Genomic DNA, 16,969 nt, shown 5'->3' on the forward strand with positions numbered 1-16,969 from the left:
TTCTGATTATCCATGAAGCCAAGAAATGATTAACAACTTTCTCACTGCCCATCTGAGCTCACACTTTTGAAATTGCTTCGCCTCTCAGTCTTTTTAAATAAATTGTTTTCATAAAAAGCATATAAGCAAATGATCATTGGTATCTACAACAGGCAAAAATGTGCTCCCACATTTTCCTCTCCAATGACTACAAAAAATGTGATATTCTCATGAGTTTTGCGTTAGATTACTGCATTATTTCAGGCCAGACATCTGTTACACGTGGTGATAGTTTAGAAATTCATCACTGAAATGGATCAACGTTTTAAAATGTTTAAGTAGTATTAATGTGGAACAATCTTATCATAAAATGTGCTTTGTGACTCTTTCCTATACTTGCACTCCTATCTGCAAAATCTTCAAACTTATTTCGCATTTTGCTAAGTGTTGGCCTCACTTACAAGCCAGGCCTTATTTCCTCTTCAGTTGCAAATGTAATTTGAAGGAGAACTCCAATGAGATTACTTGCTGCACATGTTACACATTCACAGCTTTGCCATATGCTGTCACATAAATTGCACTGATTTATAGCAATTTGGGTGCCAGTAGATAGCAATGATTCACCTGATACTAAATCTCACTGTATTGGGAAATAATGTTTTAAATGTTTCGTTTGTATCTAGATCTCTGTTGAACTAAGAGGCATGTATTGCGTTTATGTCTTTTTAGAGACAACTGACTTTTACATATTAAAAATACAGTCCTATGTTTGGTGACTTCCAGAAAAATTAAGGCATATGAGGTCCAAATTTACACTGTGATAGCCTAGTGGTCAAGGACATAGATTACTGAAGCCAGGCAGATTTAGGTTTTAATCCTGATTCAACCACTTACTTGCTCTATAACCTTGCTTTCTTCAACGGTAAAAGAGGAAAAATAATGGCGCCAACCTGACAGGGTTGCTGTGAGGATTAAATGAGATAATGCATATAAAGCATGCATCTACAAAAAATGCAATCTCATGTGGTTTGTCCTAATATATGCTCAATAATGAACAGTTATTATTTTCAGCTACTGTTGCCTAAGCCTCAAACTTCTGTTTAAGGCTGGTGGCACTCCTTTAAGTGGTAGAGAAATGCTTGAGGATATGGGACCTGATGGGAATGTTCAAAGACAATTTAGTGAACTTCAAATTTTCCATACGAGACAACAAGGTCACTACTGGAGGCAATAAAGTCCATCTATAAAAAGCAAAGGTGCAAAAGCACCAAGTCCCAGGACACTCTCTTCACAGTAGGGTAGCAATAATGTGGCATAATTGTGTTAGGTTTTTGTTTGGGATGGGGGAAAGAGAGTGCTGATTTTAAACATGGTAGGGAGGAAAATGAACACTTTTTATATCCACTGAGCATTCTATCCAATTACATTCAGAGGAGGGAACAAGCTTCTTAGAAATTATATTTGGCTGTAACAAGTGAGTATATACACGGCAATGAATATTCATACATACTGAAGTTTGTAAGAATATAAAAATGTCAGAAGAGCCTTTAGCTTGTTTTCCCATAAATTGACATGGAGTGTACATTTGAATATAGAAGGATTCTCTCTAGGTCAGTGTTCTCAATGGGGAGCAATTTTACCCTCTAGGGGACATTTGGCAGTGTCTGGAGACATTTTTTGATGCCACAAGTCAGGATGGGGGATGTTACTGGCATCCGGTGAGCAGACTCTAGGGATGCTGCTAAACATCCTACAATGCACAGGACAGTCTCTACAGCAAAGAATTATCTTTGTTAATAATGCCAAGGTTGAGAAACTCTGCTCTAGGATAATAACTGTGCAAGGTCAAATGGGTTTAAAACCACCTACACCCCAGGTGGATCTTGGGGAGAGTCTGGAGAATGGTAAGCTTTTTGTTGATATGAGCAAATTTTCCCAGTCTCCTGTGTTGGTTCCATACTAATGAACCATAAGTTGAAGGAGTAGTTCACATCCTCAGGAAAAGAATGAGTGTAAATGCCAAGACAATAGTTTACAAAATACTACATGTTACTTGACCTATTGGGGACTTCAGCATAGAGGAGGGCAACCATCCACACTAAGCCTTTGACCAATCAAGAGACTAAGGGTTTCCTGGCTCAGGATTCTTAAGCAACATCAATACCCATAGACAAACAACATATTCATGGCATAAACTTAAAGATTAGTTCCCAAGTAAAAAGTTGTAGGCACAATCTTTGGCTTTTTATTTTCTACTGCCACAAAATTGGAAATCCATTTCATATATCAAGGAATATCTTTTTTTTTTTTTTTTACAAGTACCCTTACGCAAACCCTACAGGGGCTGCTTAGAAGGTTGTAGCCATAAACATGGATAATGAATGCTCAAGGACTGAAAATGTATACAAAGGACATTACTTTGAAGCTTTTGATTCTGTACTTGGTGTCATCTCGGCGCTGCTGAAGAGATTCCCTGTGACCTCTGTATTTAGAATATCTCCCATCAATTCTCTCAGATAAACTGCAGGAATCCTGGAAAAACAACAAAGTTTCTAAATTAGTAGATGAAAGAAAAATCAGTACTCAAAATTAGAATAAGAAAGTATTGATATGTAGATAATAATTAAGGGCATTCAGAGAGATATATAGGGGAATCATAGGTCCCCAAGGATAAAGAAGAAAATGTTTGCTTTGGATGCTACCATAAAAACAGGGTCCCAGATTGGTTATTTGCATTCTTTTTACAATTAGTCCCTATGCCAATCTGAAATGATTGACATCCTTTAGTTGAAGGGAAAAAAGTTCAAGTAACAGTGAGTTGTCCAAAGATGGTCATTAATGGCACCACGCCACTTTTGGATGTTGTGTACTGTCCCTTGCAGTAATACTTGGTATCAAAATATTCTCTTTAAAAAAAGAAAATGTTACCTTTAAAATTAGCGCCTCTTTTTCTTCACTAATTCTTAAAAAACATTCTACCTTTTAACTATTACATCACGTAGATTTTTAAACTTAAGGATATCTCATCTGCCCTCAAAAGCATAAAAAGATTCAGGTAATAAAGAAATTAAGAAAGCAAAAACTTCCAGGGCCTGTCTCCCTCCCCCTACTCCCCCCCTCCCCTTCTATCCCTTTTCTTCCCCTTTCCTTCCTTTCTTTCCATTGTTCCTTCATTTTGAGGGGAGAGAATGGAACACAGTACACAGTCACTACAGCCAGTGATTTAGACATTTGTATTATGAATTAGGGAGAAATAAGAATAAAATGAGGGCAACTGATTTTCATATGTAAGAAAAATCATCTGTGGGATTTAGTTCCCCAAATAGTCCCAAGGAAGTTATTGAATGTTCAAGCTGGAAGGGATATTAGAATTCCAAAATTCTCATTTTTATTAAAAAAAAACTACAGCTCAGGGAAGTTCAGAATGATTTGCCCAAGGCTAGGCAATTCGTGGCGGACTGAGCTTGGAACCCAGCGCTATTTCCTTTCCACCAGACCAAATGTGTAATGTTTAAATGTGGGATTGTAGAGCTGAACTACTTTAAAAATGAGGTTAAAAAAAAATGAGAGAGAGACTATGACACATTTAAAGAAGACTAAAGTCAAGACTAAATAAGATGAGGTTTGTATTCACACTTAATGTCACAGACTATAGTATTATCAAGAAATATACAGGTGAAATATATTTTCACGTATATGCCAATGATGCCAGTGTCAGGAGGGACTATAGAGATAATATCATTCAAGTCCCTCATTTTATGGATGAGGAAAGATCCTGAGATCTTCAGTGTTTTCATCTGTGCATGAGCTCAAACTAGAACTTAGTTCTCTGGACTCCTGTTCACAGCATATTGATCTGTAGAATGTTAGGGGTTTGAAAAATATAATCTACATCTAATAATCTATAGGCTTTATGTATGTGTATTTAAGGCGATTTCTAGTTGTTTTCATTAAATTGATTAAATGGGCTCTTTTTACTTGTATAGATGGCCCTAGAGTACATAAAGAATGGGTTTCAAGCTAGAGGCAGTAGGGAAAACAGACAGGCTTTGTTGTTAATACATAGAATTAGAGCCCAGTTCCAACCAATTTGTACACTCCAAGCATCAGTTTGCTCAGCTGTTAAGATGGTGGAAAATAATACCCATCTATAGGGTGTCTCTGAGGATTTGAAAAAATGTAATGTAAAGTACTTAGCTACCACCTGCTACATAGTTGTGCATAATACCTGCTAATGAACTCCTTTCCATTTCAAAGGTAAAGGTCTCAATTTTAATGACTGATATTGGAAAGTACAATTCTGAATTTTGAAAAATGGTCTAAAAATTTCACTATTTGGCATCGTCATATGTGATGTGTGTAAATGTAAGCTAGACTTGTAGATAATCACTAGCCCATATAATGAAAAATAATAATAAAATAATCTTTTGGTAATAGTAGAGAACAGAACTTTTAAACTGTACTTATGAATATTCTGTTCAGTGCAGACCACTGGGGAAAAAGTGAGCTGAGACTGGAGGTTAAACTTTGTTTTTATGCTGTTCTAAGACAGGCATCTGTTTCTCAGTGACAAATGCCACCTGTTTCCAATACTGTCTCTTGTCTGCCCTTCCCTCATGTAGATAACTTTTGTTAGCTACAGAGAAAAAGGTGGAAAGGATGTGGGTGTAACATAGTGCCTGCTTTCCACACTGGGCAATATAAGAGTGAGTAGAAATCTCATCTTCTTGGACAGTGGTTTCAAAATTCTTTGACAGAGTTTTAGACTGCAAATATATAATCAAATCATGAGAAAGAATCAAAACTTTAGTAAAATATACTAGAAACTCTTGGTTTTATTCTATTTGTGATAGTCCAGATTTCCGAATGTATCAGCTCAACCCAAGATCCCACTCAAAAATGTTTAGTTACTGAACTACCAAAAACGCTTAATGAAAGGTGATTTTAAGATAGTGCAGATCTTGAGAGCCTCATCATATCAGTGCCTCCAAAAAATCACTATGGCATGTCAGGCTATATTTCCTACTTACTATATCTCAAATAACATGTTAGATTTAAAGAGAACTTAAACATAAGTCATATTTTAAAGCCGATGTGAAATAAGAGGTTAAGTGGACAAAGAGAACTCTCACCATTGCTAGCTTCAGCCATATAGGGTCAAGAAATTATAAATCACTCAAATTTTCATTAAATATGCATCCATAAGGGGAAATGAAAAGATGTTCTCCAGCCTGGACCTTGTCTGGTAGGACTGGGTGGCAGGGTTATTTGCTTTGCATCTGTCCTCTATGAGGAAATCTACAATATTACAGTAGATAAATCCAACATGTAATTAATTGGCTTGATAAATGAAATGCTTTGTGGTTAGAGTTCTATCAACAAATGGCATGGGATATAAAATCTAAAACTCTATGTGGATTTGAATTCATGTAGCATAGTATCAGGGTAACCTGTGCACCATCATATCTCTAAACCAAACAGTGCTTTGGAAATCTGTAATTAAAAAAAGAAGATAATCCATAAATTAAAATTGCTTATCAAAAAAGGTATCTATTGTCAATGTAATGTGCTACGTCTTTTTAATTCTTAAGTTTTTCTAAATTATAGTTAAAGCTTTAGGTGGCCAAATGAGCTTCTACTAGTGGGGTAAAAGTTTTTATTTTCCTATATTGTGCTAATATATAAGTTCCATTATTTTCAATCCTGTCTTTACAAATGTCAATAAACTCTGATATGATGGTGCATTAAAAATCCCCACTGTTTTTCGGTATTTCCTCCCTCCCTACAATTTTCTTTGCACATCAGGAAGATGTCAAGTGTTCTCACTCAGATAAAAATACTGAAAGAGACAAGCCAACTCTTTCTCACTCTGAAGTCTTTGAAATCTTCTAGCAGGCTCAGTTTCTCAGGCACAGACTCCAGATGGTCCAAGGCCACTCGGGTACTCTGGGAAAGAAAACATAAGGAAACCAAACATTATAAAAAATTGATCAATACTCTCAGAATCCAACTACTAAAAATCAGTTGCACCATTGGTGTAAGCAGTTCAAGCTGAAGATTTGGAGAGTCAAATAAGAACAGATATAACAGTATTTCTAAGGTAAACATACCTTTTTAAATCAGAAGAATTATTTCCTTTCACACAGTATATGAGATGCATTTGCCAGACTGACTCAGATATGAAAACTTCCTGAATAATTGCTTTCATCTGATATGCTATGAAACTTTCTATAGAGTATTTCATATTAATATTAATTTACAAACCTGCTTCAGTGAACATCAGAAATAAACCACAAGGTAATACTGAGAGATGAATTTGCAGTTACGTATCTATGCAGCATTTAGAGATCCTCACACAGTGCCATTATAAAGAAGAAAAGAGTTCCCAACAATTATTTTAGCTAAAAAGGAAAAGAGCAGTTCTCAAAAGACTTGGGAAAAATATCTAAAATTAAATATTTGTGACAGGGATACAAGATCCTGGTTATAAATCAATAACTTATATAGTCTCTGATTAGCTAGTCCCTGATTTACACCCACCAATATAAACATTAAGAGAGAACGATCTGAAAATTATTTCAAAGCCAATGTGAACCAAGAGATTAAATGGTAGAATAGCCTTGAGACCAGAGACTGTATCATATGTAACTCTGTATTCTTAGTCCTGCCACAGGGCCAGCACACATAAGGCAGGCAATAGATGTTAGCTTTTAAATTTAAAATGAATTTTAATTATTAAATGAAGTAAACAACAACCCCTATGGCTGGTGCATGAGAAGAAAGTGAAGTGTCTTGAGAGAACCTGGACATAGGTTTTCACAGAGCTGTCGAGAAGTTAGTGGCCCCCCAATATTCCATGTGCTACCCTACATCTCCCATGTGAACGGTTCTTAACAATATGAGTGCAAGTGACATGTGTCACCTCTGGGCTCAGACAGTTAAGAGGCTTTATGCTCCCTCTTCCATCCCAGCTCCTGCCATGAGGACCTTGGAGGCCACACGCTCCAGATGGCATAGCTACAAGACAGAGGAGAGATGTTGACCATATCGGACTTCATGTGAGTGAGACATCAACCTCTACTGTGTTAAGCCATGAGATTTCAGAATTTGTTAGTGACCAATGCATAGCACAGCATTAATTACTGCAAATAATAACTGAGAATTACATAATTGAATGGCAGGCTTCTCAGGTGGCCAACTGGGTTTTTTTTTTTGACGGGGGGAAGCTCCAAATTATAAGTATCATGAGGCTTTTTTTCTAACGCGGAGTTCAGTTCTTCTGGAACTAGACAGGGTTAGGAACTGGTGTTCTCATCATTTGGTGTACCCACTTTCACTTAATCTTCCTATTTTAAATCACCTATCTCATCCTAATGCTGTTCTCTGCCTTCATCTCCAGTCGAGCTTCTCCAGGGCATACACTTACATCTCCGTGGGGTTTGTGTTGGGGCCGGGATGAAGAGAGGGAGTTGAGGGTGTAACTCCTCCTTGCAGACACTTTCAATGTGTTCATTTCCACCCCCTCCTTCTGCGGTAATTGGTACCTCCAATTCAAAAGCCTTTCTGAAAATCTACAGTGAATGATGCTGCTTTCCATCGCCATCCTCTGACAGGCGCTTGGGTTTCACCTTCTGTGTTCCGAGTCATTTTACCATTTTTCTTTTATTCTTTGACTTGGAGTCATAGATGTCTTCCAGTTGTCAACATGCAAATCAGTGTTTGTTTCTTCATATTCTTATTTTTCTAACGTGACTTTTGAGAGTAGAGCATAAACACTCTTACTTTGCCATTTTGAAACTGGAAGACATATGTGCTATTTCTTCACATTCACAAAATCTTCCTTTTCTAGTTCCATTTAAAGAACTTAGTATTTTGTTCCTTCTGTTTAATATTTTATGATTGTCTTTTCTGCCATGCATTTCAAATGGCTTCATTTAATTTTTTCATTTGTAGGAAAGATTCATTAAAATGACGTTTCTTAATACATGCCATAACATGTATGTTTGTGAGAACAAGTAATTTTAGCCACCATATATGCTATATTTATTTAAATAGCAAAATTATAGATTTCTTCAAGAATCATATTGGCCCTTGGACAATAAAATACAAATCAATGCCATGGTGATTTTAAAGCAAAACTTTATGCATTGAATAAAATCTTCTTTATGAACAATGGTTCCAAATAGACTTGTAGTTATAAAACTTTCACTTTTTTCTTTTTTGGTGAGGAAGATTGACCCTGAGCTAACATCTGTTGCCAATCTTCCTCTTTTTGCTTGAGGAAGATTGTCTCTGAGCTAACATCTGTGCCAATCTTCCTCTATTTTGTATGTGGGATGCCACCACAGCATGGCCTGATGAGCGGTGTGCAGGTCCACTCCCATGATCCAAACCTGTGAACCCCAGGATGCTGAAGCTGAGCGCATGAACCCAACCACTCTGCCATCAAGCCAGCACCTAAACCTTTTTCCTTTTATCCCATAATTTTTCTCATTCAAACGTGACACTCTGAACGTGGGCTAAGTGTTAAATTCATTTTGTTTTTAAAATAAACAAGTGATCTCTTTCCCTACAGTAACATCCAGCATATTATGCAAATATTTAGGCTTAAAATTTTCAATCAACTAAGTGACTCCACGAAAAAGTTTTTTCTTGCATGTTTCACATACTGGTTTATTTTGACTATTTGATTATGTTTTGGGGTGCATATTCAAATGGCTATGTCTTTTTGAGTGAACCTTAAAAAATTCCTTGGCTCCTTCTTTCTCAAGTGCAGTCATTTCTCTACTCCATCCCCCCACTCCCCATATCTCCATTAACATCTTTCTACTTTCTCATCATCTAGTTGATTGTGGCTTATTATATATTCTACTTATGTGTTGTTTCTAAATATCTTCCTCAATATCAGAAATACTTTTTGGTACCATGACTGTCTCTTCATCCTGATAGTCCAGTCAATCAGTTAACATCCAATGTACATCTAGATATCATAGAAAGATCCACAAGACATAGATGGCACAATTCCTGTTCTTCAGGAACTTTTAACTTACTTTAGGAGAAACATGCATATGCGAAAGATGTAAGAATTATACAAAGAAAAAAGTGAACTGCATTTATTTTAAGGAAATTACACATACTGCTGCTGAGATTTCTAGGGTATCTGCAACAATAAGATGTGAAGTCATGAAGACAATGAGTCAGGCCTGCAGGCATCTCAGGTCTCATAATTTCATGCTTAAGTGATATTTTGGGGAGTACATTTATTTTCTGACTGTCCTTCACTCTCTCAGTATGCTTAAAACCAGCACGTTGGCATACAGACTTAAGAGTATGCATATTCACGTTCAAACTCTTTGTTTTGTTTTTTCAAATGTCAGATTGGCTGGGGTTCGGTGATAAGAGTCTTGTCACATTACATGTCATTTCAAGCTCACTTTTCACCAAAAGCTAACACTGCTAGAGAGACAAGAATGATTAGCAGATGAATAGTCTACCTAAGGAACTTGTTGGGTTTTAGAGATGCCATGAGGACCTATAGCATGTTAGTTCCTAGGGCAAAATACTGCATGCCGAGTTAGGGAAGCTTTTTTATTTTTAAGTTGGTTAATTATTTCTGCCTTATATAGTCTAATGTTTAAAAGGGCACAGACAAGTCCCCATTGTTAGAATTAAGGGAACAATTTCTCAAGTTCATTCAATAATGGCACCAGCAAATGACAGGTGCTTAACCTCTCTTTAATTTTCTTAAAGCAGTTTTCTAGAACTAAATCAGACATTCCCAAAGGGGTTTAAAGACTGTTTCTCCTTTGAAAGTGTTACAAGACAGTAAATTTCACATCAAATTTGAAAACAAAGAAAAATTCACAATTAAGACTCCATTTCACAAAGGACCAATACACTGTGTATAATACTTGGCTTATCTCAGAGGTTTAAGGAGCTAGACTTCCATTAGTCTAGGAGCAGTGGCAAAGAAATGATCAGTTACTCCTAATCCTGTTTAGAAGCACAATGAAAGACTGAGCACAAAAATATAATTCAATTTTGAATATACTTCTTAATCCTCACACCACTGTATGATGTAGATACTACTGGTATTCCCATTATACAGATGAGGCAACTGAGGACCAAAGTGTAAAACCTCACAGTCACGTGTTGGCAAAACTGGGATGTGAATCCAACAAGTCAATATTTTTATGGTCAAATCAGCAGTTAAAAAGGATAGCAACTAGAAGCTGTAACACTGAGTGCTTTATGTGAATTCCCAATCCCTCTCTAGCTACCAAATCTTAACAGCTAGAATTTTGGAGATATGTCCTTGATGGGCTTATTTCTGGAAGAGAAGTTTTAAGATGAACCCAGGAAGGACTTCATCTTGCCAGTGCTGAAGAGTCTGTGCTCAAGACCATGCCTCCAAGCATATACACACACAAAAGGGGTCGGGATATTCTTTCTGTTGATTAGAAGAAGTTAAGGATGAGATTGAATTCTGTGGTACTCACTATCAACCCCTTTTCTTTTTCTGTAACACTTAGCATTAGCATAGCACACTATCTGGCCACAAGAGGTGCTTCAATAAATCTAATGAACCCACTAACTCTTGGCCTCTTTATTAAAAACTCAGAAGCAAAAGTTTGCTGTTTCATGTATTTTTCTCTAGACTAATGGCAAGATCGAGTGGTAGAAACAACAGTGAAACTCAGAAATCCTACAGGTGTGTTTAGATATCTGCTGAAAAGGGCAAAGAATAATCTGGCAATTTTACTATTCCAAAATCTTCAACACACACCAAACTGCCATAGAGCTGGGCAGTTTGTACTGGTTCACAGTTATTTTTCCTTAGTTGTCCCTTTGTTTCAGACTACAGGGAAACTGAGTAATACAATATGACAACATAAGTGACAGCAATTAGAAATTAGAAAAGAGCTTCACTGCAATTCTTAGATTCCTGTCTCCTGTAAAGACAGCTTCAGAAACAGATTTAACCATAGGTGTATTTTAGTAAATACACTTCTCTTTGTAAAAATGCATGTGTTTATTTTCTTATTAACATCTAACCACTACCATTTTCTTCTACTGCTATTGAATTCATGTTTTGAAGTTTAGACGATAAATAAATTAAAGGAGATGCTGTCTATATTTTTATTTTAAAAATAAGTGTGTGCTGTTTTGGCAGTACACGGATGTTAAATAAACAAGGTTCTGAAGCAGTTTATTTGGGTTCAAAAATGCAATTCTATTTCATTTGGAAAGAGATCCACTGCAAAACTTTCTTGACAAATGGTTGAAAGATGGTAAAAGGACCTGAGTAAATAAGTTTCAAGGCAAGGAAAGGTGAGATCATAAAAAGGATAGACGGTCTGCCTTTTCATTTGTGGTGACACAATCCAGCACAGCTGTATCGGCTTCATAGGGCCCTCTTTTCATCCAAACTGTATAAGACACCCACTGGAAACAAACTGAACAGTAGCAGAGAATGGACTGGCAAAGTCATTTTGTTGATGCGTATCCTTCAAAGAGCCCCAGTGCTCAAAGTTGTGTGGATTTCTTGGAATATCAAGAGCCCTCTACTTCTAGATTGTGTACTTTAAGAGAGGTCTCAAAATCAGACACTCACTTAGCAGTGTTTACGCGTGTCTTGGGGTAAGAGGGTACACGGGCTTGTTAAATAACACCAGTTAACATAGCAATATGACATCAGTGACAACATTTGAGCTGAATTCCAGAAAAATTTTCGTCAACAACAAATTCTATTTGTCTTCATATAACATCATTCTAGTCAAAAGTGGTAGATCTCCTTTAAAAATCACAAATTTATAAAATTTGAGAATAGGTAGCATATCTTCATTGGAAAACTTGGACAAGGAAGGCTTTCTAAGTATGTTCCAACTCTCATTCAAGTGAAGAAGTATATGAAACCTACAGAATCTGCCATTCCAGATTATTGCTTTCTTATTTTTAGATATAAGCAAATTAGAAATTATAGCCAACCTATGATCTTATTATTAGCTTAATTTGAGGATTTTTTTTCAATAAGACCAAGAATGAGTTGAAGGAGAAAGGAAGACAGAGGGAATAAAGAAACATATCTCTTCCCCTTGAGATGCCCTCTTTAAATATTTTTCTTGCCACTCCCTGATATCAAGGAAAAACAGCACAAGAAGACCAATAAGGACTAGTTTAGTGTTCTCTGTATGCTTAACAAGAATTAGATCCTTACAACTGGTCTACAAGGAGGAGGGTCTTGAGATTCACAATCTAGTTTCTGTGAAATCATTTTATTTCCTAAAATTGAAAATAAAATGTACTCATAAAGAATTTAAGAACATTTGCCAAAAAAAATGTGATTGTATGTTAATAATGAGCAAACAGTATAAGCAAGGGCTTCCTGGAAGAGACCAAGTTTAGTAATTTCTGCTAAGGTGGCAAGTAAAGAAACTATGCTTCTGGATTTACCAGTCCCAGACACGTGTTTCTAACTGGCCCATGAAGAAGAGTGGTGAGGTGGAAGGTATGCTGAATCGGAAGTCAGCATACCTAATTCATGCATATGCGCAGCCCCAGTAATTACTTACTTGTCTTGTGCGATTTGGGGAATATCACTTTTCCCTGCCCTTCTGAGCCTCAGTCTTTCATTTGTACAATATGGATAAAGAATGATGATCTTTATTATCACACACCCCCAGGGCAGCTGTAATTATCAAGTAAGAGAGCGAATGTGAAAGTACACAGCAAATTGTCAAGTACTTTCCAAATAGCAAGTATTAAAAAAACCCTGATTCTGGGAGGTACTGTCAACTCTGGGGACTTTCAAATGCAGAAGAGGAGGCTAGTGGCAATCTAAAATTACAGCTAATAAAAATTAGTCAACAGAAGACAAAGCAGAAACAAGGCAAACAATTATAACTATACCCAATATTTAGAAATACATTTACTGTTCTACAAACATCATCCAAAATATAAAAGTAGTAGAAGCGTAATGGCACCTAAATTACTTTTGTACATACTGTGCCCTTGGTGGAAAATATTTCCTCCAGTCTCTTTATCTGGTTAAAACTTTTCCCCTCAACATTATGAGCATTTTCAAGCATATAGGACATCTGAAAGAAATTTACAGAGATCACCCATATGCCCACCACCTAAATTCTATTATTAGCATTTTCTTATATTTGCTTTGTCACATATTAATCCATCTATCCATCCTTATGTCTATTCATTAATCCAACTTACTTTCTGGAAGCATTATAAAGTAAGTTGCATACCTGTAGTACACTTTCCCCTAAAAAGTTTAGCATGTATATCAACTCCACCTCAATATTTATTTTTTAAATGTAAAATTTACATCTAATGAAATGCACAAATGTTGAGTGAACTGGTTAATTTCTACTACCTTTCATCACTTCCTCAGGGAAGGCTCCCCTCTCTTCAGTGATTCCCTCAAACAAACTCTCTGTTGCATCATTAGCTTTCCTTTGTAACACTTACCAGAATACTAGGGTTACATTAATTTGTGTGATTATTTGATTAATGTTCATGTTGACATTGGAAAATAAGCATTATGAGGGGAGGGAATGTCTGTCTTCCTTCACCACTGTATCCCCAACATTCCACCCAGTGCCTCCATAGTAGAGATACTCAGTTACTGCTTCTTGAATGAACGAATGAGTCTTTCTCAATGAAGGAAATACTGTCATTCATTTATTCAATCTGCAAACATTTACTGAATGACTACTCTACATCAGACACTGTTCTAGAGTGAGCTGACCGGGAGCAGGACAAGATGAGGCCAAAGATGAGATGGCTTAGGCAAGATCTTAGAGAGCCTGTTAGGGCACAGTAAAGTTCTTGTATTTCATTCTGAATGAGATAGAAGGTCTTTTGAGGGTGATGAGCAGAGGGGTGACATGCTCTCATTTACACCCAAAGTTGTCTGCAGACTGCTAGCCCCTCATTCCCAAGCAAGAGAAGAACTCACGGAGTTTGGGAGTACTGGGAGAAGGTGAGACAGGCATCTCACTCCCAGGCTGGGGACTTGCTGAGCAGCAGAAACTCCGAGACCCACGTCAGAGGTTCCATGTGAGTGGAGCTCTATGAGAAATTCCCTGGGAGAATGTACTGAATGCTCAGAAGGACAAGGATGCCACACCAAAAGCTCTTGATTTACCCAGAATACTCTGACATCCCAAGAACACATATTCTCACTGTAAAGTTCTAAAAATGTCTTAAATGTCCACAAAATGCTTCTCCAATAGTTTATTTAGATTAAATTAGAGAATATTTTTATTTGTGGTAGCCTTCTGTTGAGGACAGCCAGCAGGATAATAGTGGGAAAGATCACAGATTAGAAATCAGGAGACAAAAGGTTATATCTCAGCTTTGCCACAACCAGTTAGATGAAACTGGGAAAATCAATTAATCCGTGGACTCTCAGTTTCCAAATCAGGAAAATGGACAAGTAGGATCTAAAAATCTCTAAGAGCCATTTTGGCCCTAGTTATAGTCTACCGTAGCTTTGACTTCTTCCCCTAGGAGGTTGGGATCTGATTTTCATATTAAAGAATATGAAAGAAAAGAAAAAGGTTTTAGAAAGAGAAAGTAAAACAAGGAGAAAACCTTATATCAGATTCTAGGGGTTCTTATTTACCCATGGATACCAGTGGGATGGGAAAACCTTCACTCTTCTATGGCAGAAAGCAAAGGTAATGACTGCATAAGAAAGACAGAAAGAAAGACATTTTTGTCTTCTTGGATGTTCACTCCATCAAATGACCAACTCCAAATATTTGTGATTTTGTATTTTTAAAATGGATACTTCTAAAAGCAGGCAAAAAACTTGCTTTTCATTTTTTTTTCCACTTTATAACTGGTCAAACAAAAAAAAAATTTCTTTTTTACAGTTCTCCTCTCATCTTAAATACTGCTAATTAGCGTCTGGTTCTATCCCCACAAGCGTTATTTGGTACTTTAGCTTCCCTCCTCAAAGCTTCTGTGCCATCATGACTTTGCACATGAAGGTCCATCTGTCTTCCATGTTCTCTACACACTGCTTAAGTTAGCTCTCTGATTCTCCTGCAAGACTTGGCTTGGTCACACCTCCTCTAATGTGGTCATTAAAAGCACAAGCTTTTGAGCCAGTCAGCCTGAGTAGAAATCCTGGTTTAGTTACCTACTGGTTATGTGTCCCTAGGGGAGTTCCTGGATCCCTCTGCACTGGGACTCAGTTTCCTTATCTCTATATAGGAATAATAATAATACCAAGTGTAGAATTATTGTAAGGATCAAATACATTAACACACGCAAAGTACTTAGAGCAGGGTGGGGCACTAGGAAGCACTCCAAAAAACACTAGCTTTTGTTACAATGATAACGCGAGCTATCGTTCTGTGAATGTCTCCCTTTAAGTCTGGGTTAGGTGCCCATCCTCCACGCTTCCTTCCTATGCACGCATGCCTCCTATCACGTGTCTGATCATTTCCTAACTGCGTGTTTACTTGTCCCTTTCAGAAGACAGCGAACTCCTTAAAGGCAAGACTGTAATTTTCCCTATATTTCCAGTGCTCAGTACTTGGTATCACACACAACAGCTTTTAGTTTTATGAGAAAAATCTTCTCAACACAAAGATCAATAAAGACAAATGTAGAACTTAGAAATGTTGTGGAAAGAAAAATACAGCAGAAATTATTTTTTAAAGGTGATTTCAAAAATGAACTGTTTTTGAGGGACAGAGAATATTTCTAAACAGACTCAAAATCAAAGAAATACAAAAAACAAAACTGGAAGAAAGATGAGGGATAGTAAAGTTGAGTTATATGCTCTAGATAGAGTTAAAGAGACGAAGAGAATAAAAACATTTGTGGGTCTAAGAAGATGAAGCAGGAAACATGTGATGTGAAGGACAAGCTGCTTCCTGTGGACAAGCTGACAGGGGCTTAGCCATGCTGGTTATGACAGGGACACACGCACAGGGTAGATACCGAGAAATGCTAATGATTTCCCTGAATACGGCAAAGCCCTCGCCCCAACGCATCAAGACACGCTAAAGTAAGCAATCACACTTGCCTCCTCCATATTTAACATGGAACAGAGGGTCCTGATATGGAATACCGATAAGGAACGATAATTGTTCTGGCTGAGGTAGGGTCCAGTCTAATTTACTTCAAAGGACCTTGGTGAGGTGAACATAATTAATCTTCTCTGTTCTCAAAATAAAGGGTTATTTTCTTTTTAAGAGATGTCCTGTGTTCTCAAAGAGAATGACAAAACAAATTAATCATTTTCCATTACTCCACACACAGCACTTGGATGTTGAAAGAACATGTGAACAGTTAATCCCCCTATATGGATGAGTTTCTGGTGACAGGCAGATGAGATCTAAATAGAAATCAGGCAAGGTATGTTATTTTTATCATCATGGCTTTGAGACTTAATTCAAAAATATCTGAGATGGACTCTGCCTATACTTTTAAAGTATCCTTTCATAATTAATCCTTTTTTGAACACTTAGAAACACTCTTTTGGATCTTGTACAAACCATTCCTCAGGCTGACTGCTGCCAAAGCAGACAGAAGCAAAGACTGTCTAGAATTTTTTTTTTTTGCCACGGAAGATTAGCCCTGAGCTAACATCTGTGCCAATCTTCCTTCACTTTATATGTGGGTTGTCACCACAGCATGGCTGACGAGTGCTATAGGTCCGCGCCCGAGATCCAAACCCGTGAACCCCGGCTGCTGAAGCGAAATGAGCCAAACTTAACCACCTTGCCACAGGGCTGACCCCCTAGAATATTTTTAAACCATAGAAAATTCAACTGAACTATCTCTTAAGGAATCCCAACTGCCAGGTTATACTTAGGTCTAAGTTATAGCAATACATTTTGGCAGATAGCTCACCTAAACAACTAATGTCAGAGATGAACTCTAAGTATGTTTGAGATGCTCTGTGAAGAAATGTCCTGAATGGCTGAACAGAAGGGCAAGAGGGAAGAGATGGATT

The 16,969-nt window shown here is 37.2% G+C and overlaps 1 protein-coding gene and 1 long non-coding RNA gene across 6 annotated transcripts in view; one reads left to right on the top strand and one right to left on the bottom strand.

Moving 5' to 3' along the window:
* The window catches only part of LOC123287192 (uncharacterized), a 73,725-nt gene that overhangs the window by 41,934 nt on the left and 14,822 nt on the right, over nucleotides 1-16,969 (top strand). For both annotated transcript variants that reach the window (XR_011504716.1, XR_011504717.1), the window contains exon 4: nucleotides 6,951-7,037. This is a non-coding gene — a long non-coding RNA (uncharacterized lncRNA). The remainder of the gene's footprint in view (nucleotides 1-6,950; nucleotides 7,038-16,969) is intronic.
* CEP128 (centrosomal protein 128) overlaps nucleotides 1-16,969 on the bottom strand; it is a 382,281-nt gene that overhangs the window by 21,212 nt on the left and 344,100 nt on the right. For all 4 annotated transcript variants that reach the window (XM_014846721.3, XM_070514145.1, XM_070514144.1 and 1 more), the window contains 2 exons: nucleotides 5,848-5,925; nucleotides 2,398-2,511 (listed from right to left, as the gene is read on the bottom strand). In XM_014846721.3, coding sequence (XP_014702207.3) covers nucleotides 2,398-2,511; nucleotides 5,848-5,925 — 192 coding nt within the window. The remainder of the gene's footprint in view (nucleotides 1-2,397; nucleotides 2,512-5,847; nucleotides 5,926-16,969) is intronic.

Source organism: Equus asinus, chromosome 7, assembly GCF_041296235.1.
Source record: "Equus asinus isolate D_3611 breed Donkey chromosome 7, EquAss-T2T_v2, whole genome shotgun sequence".
NCBI lineage: Eukaryota > Metazoa > Chordata > Mammalia > Perissodactyla > Equidae > Equus > Equus asinus.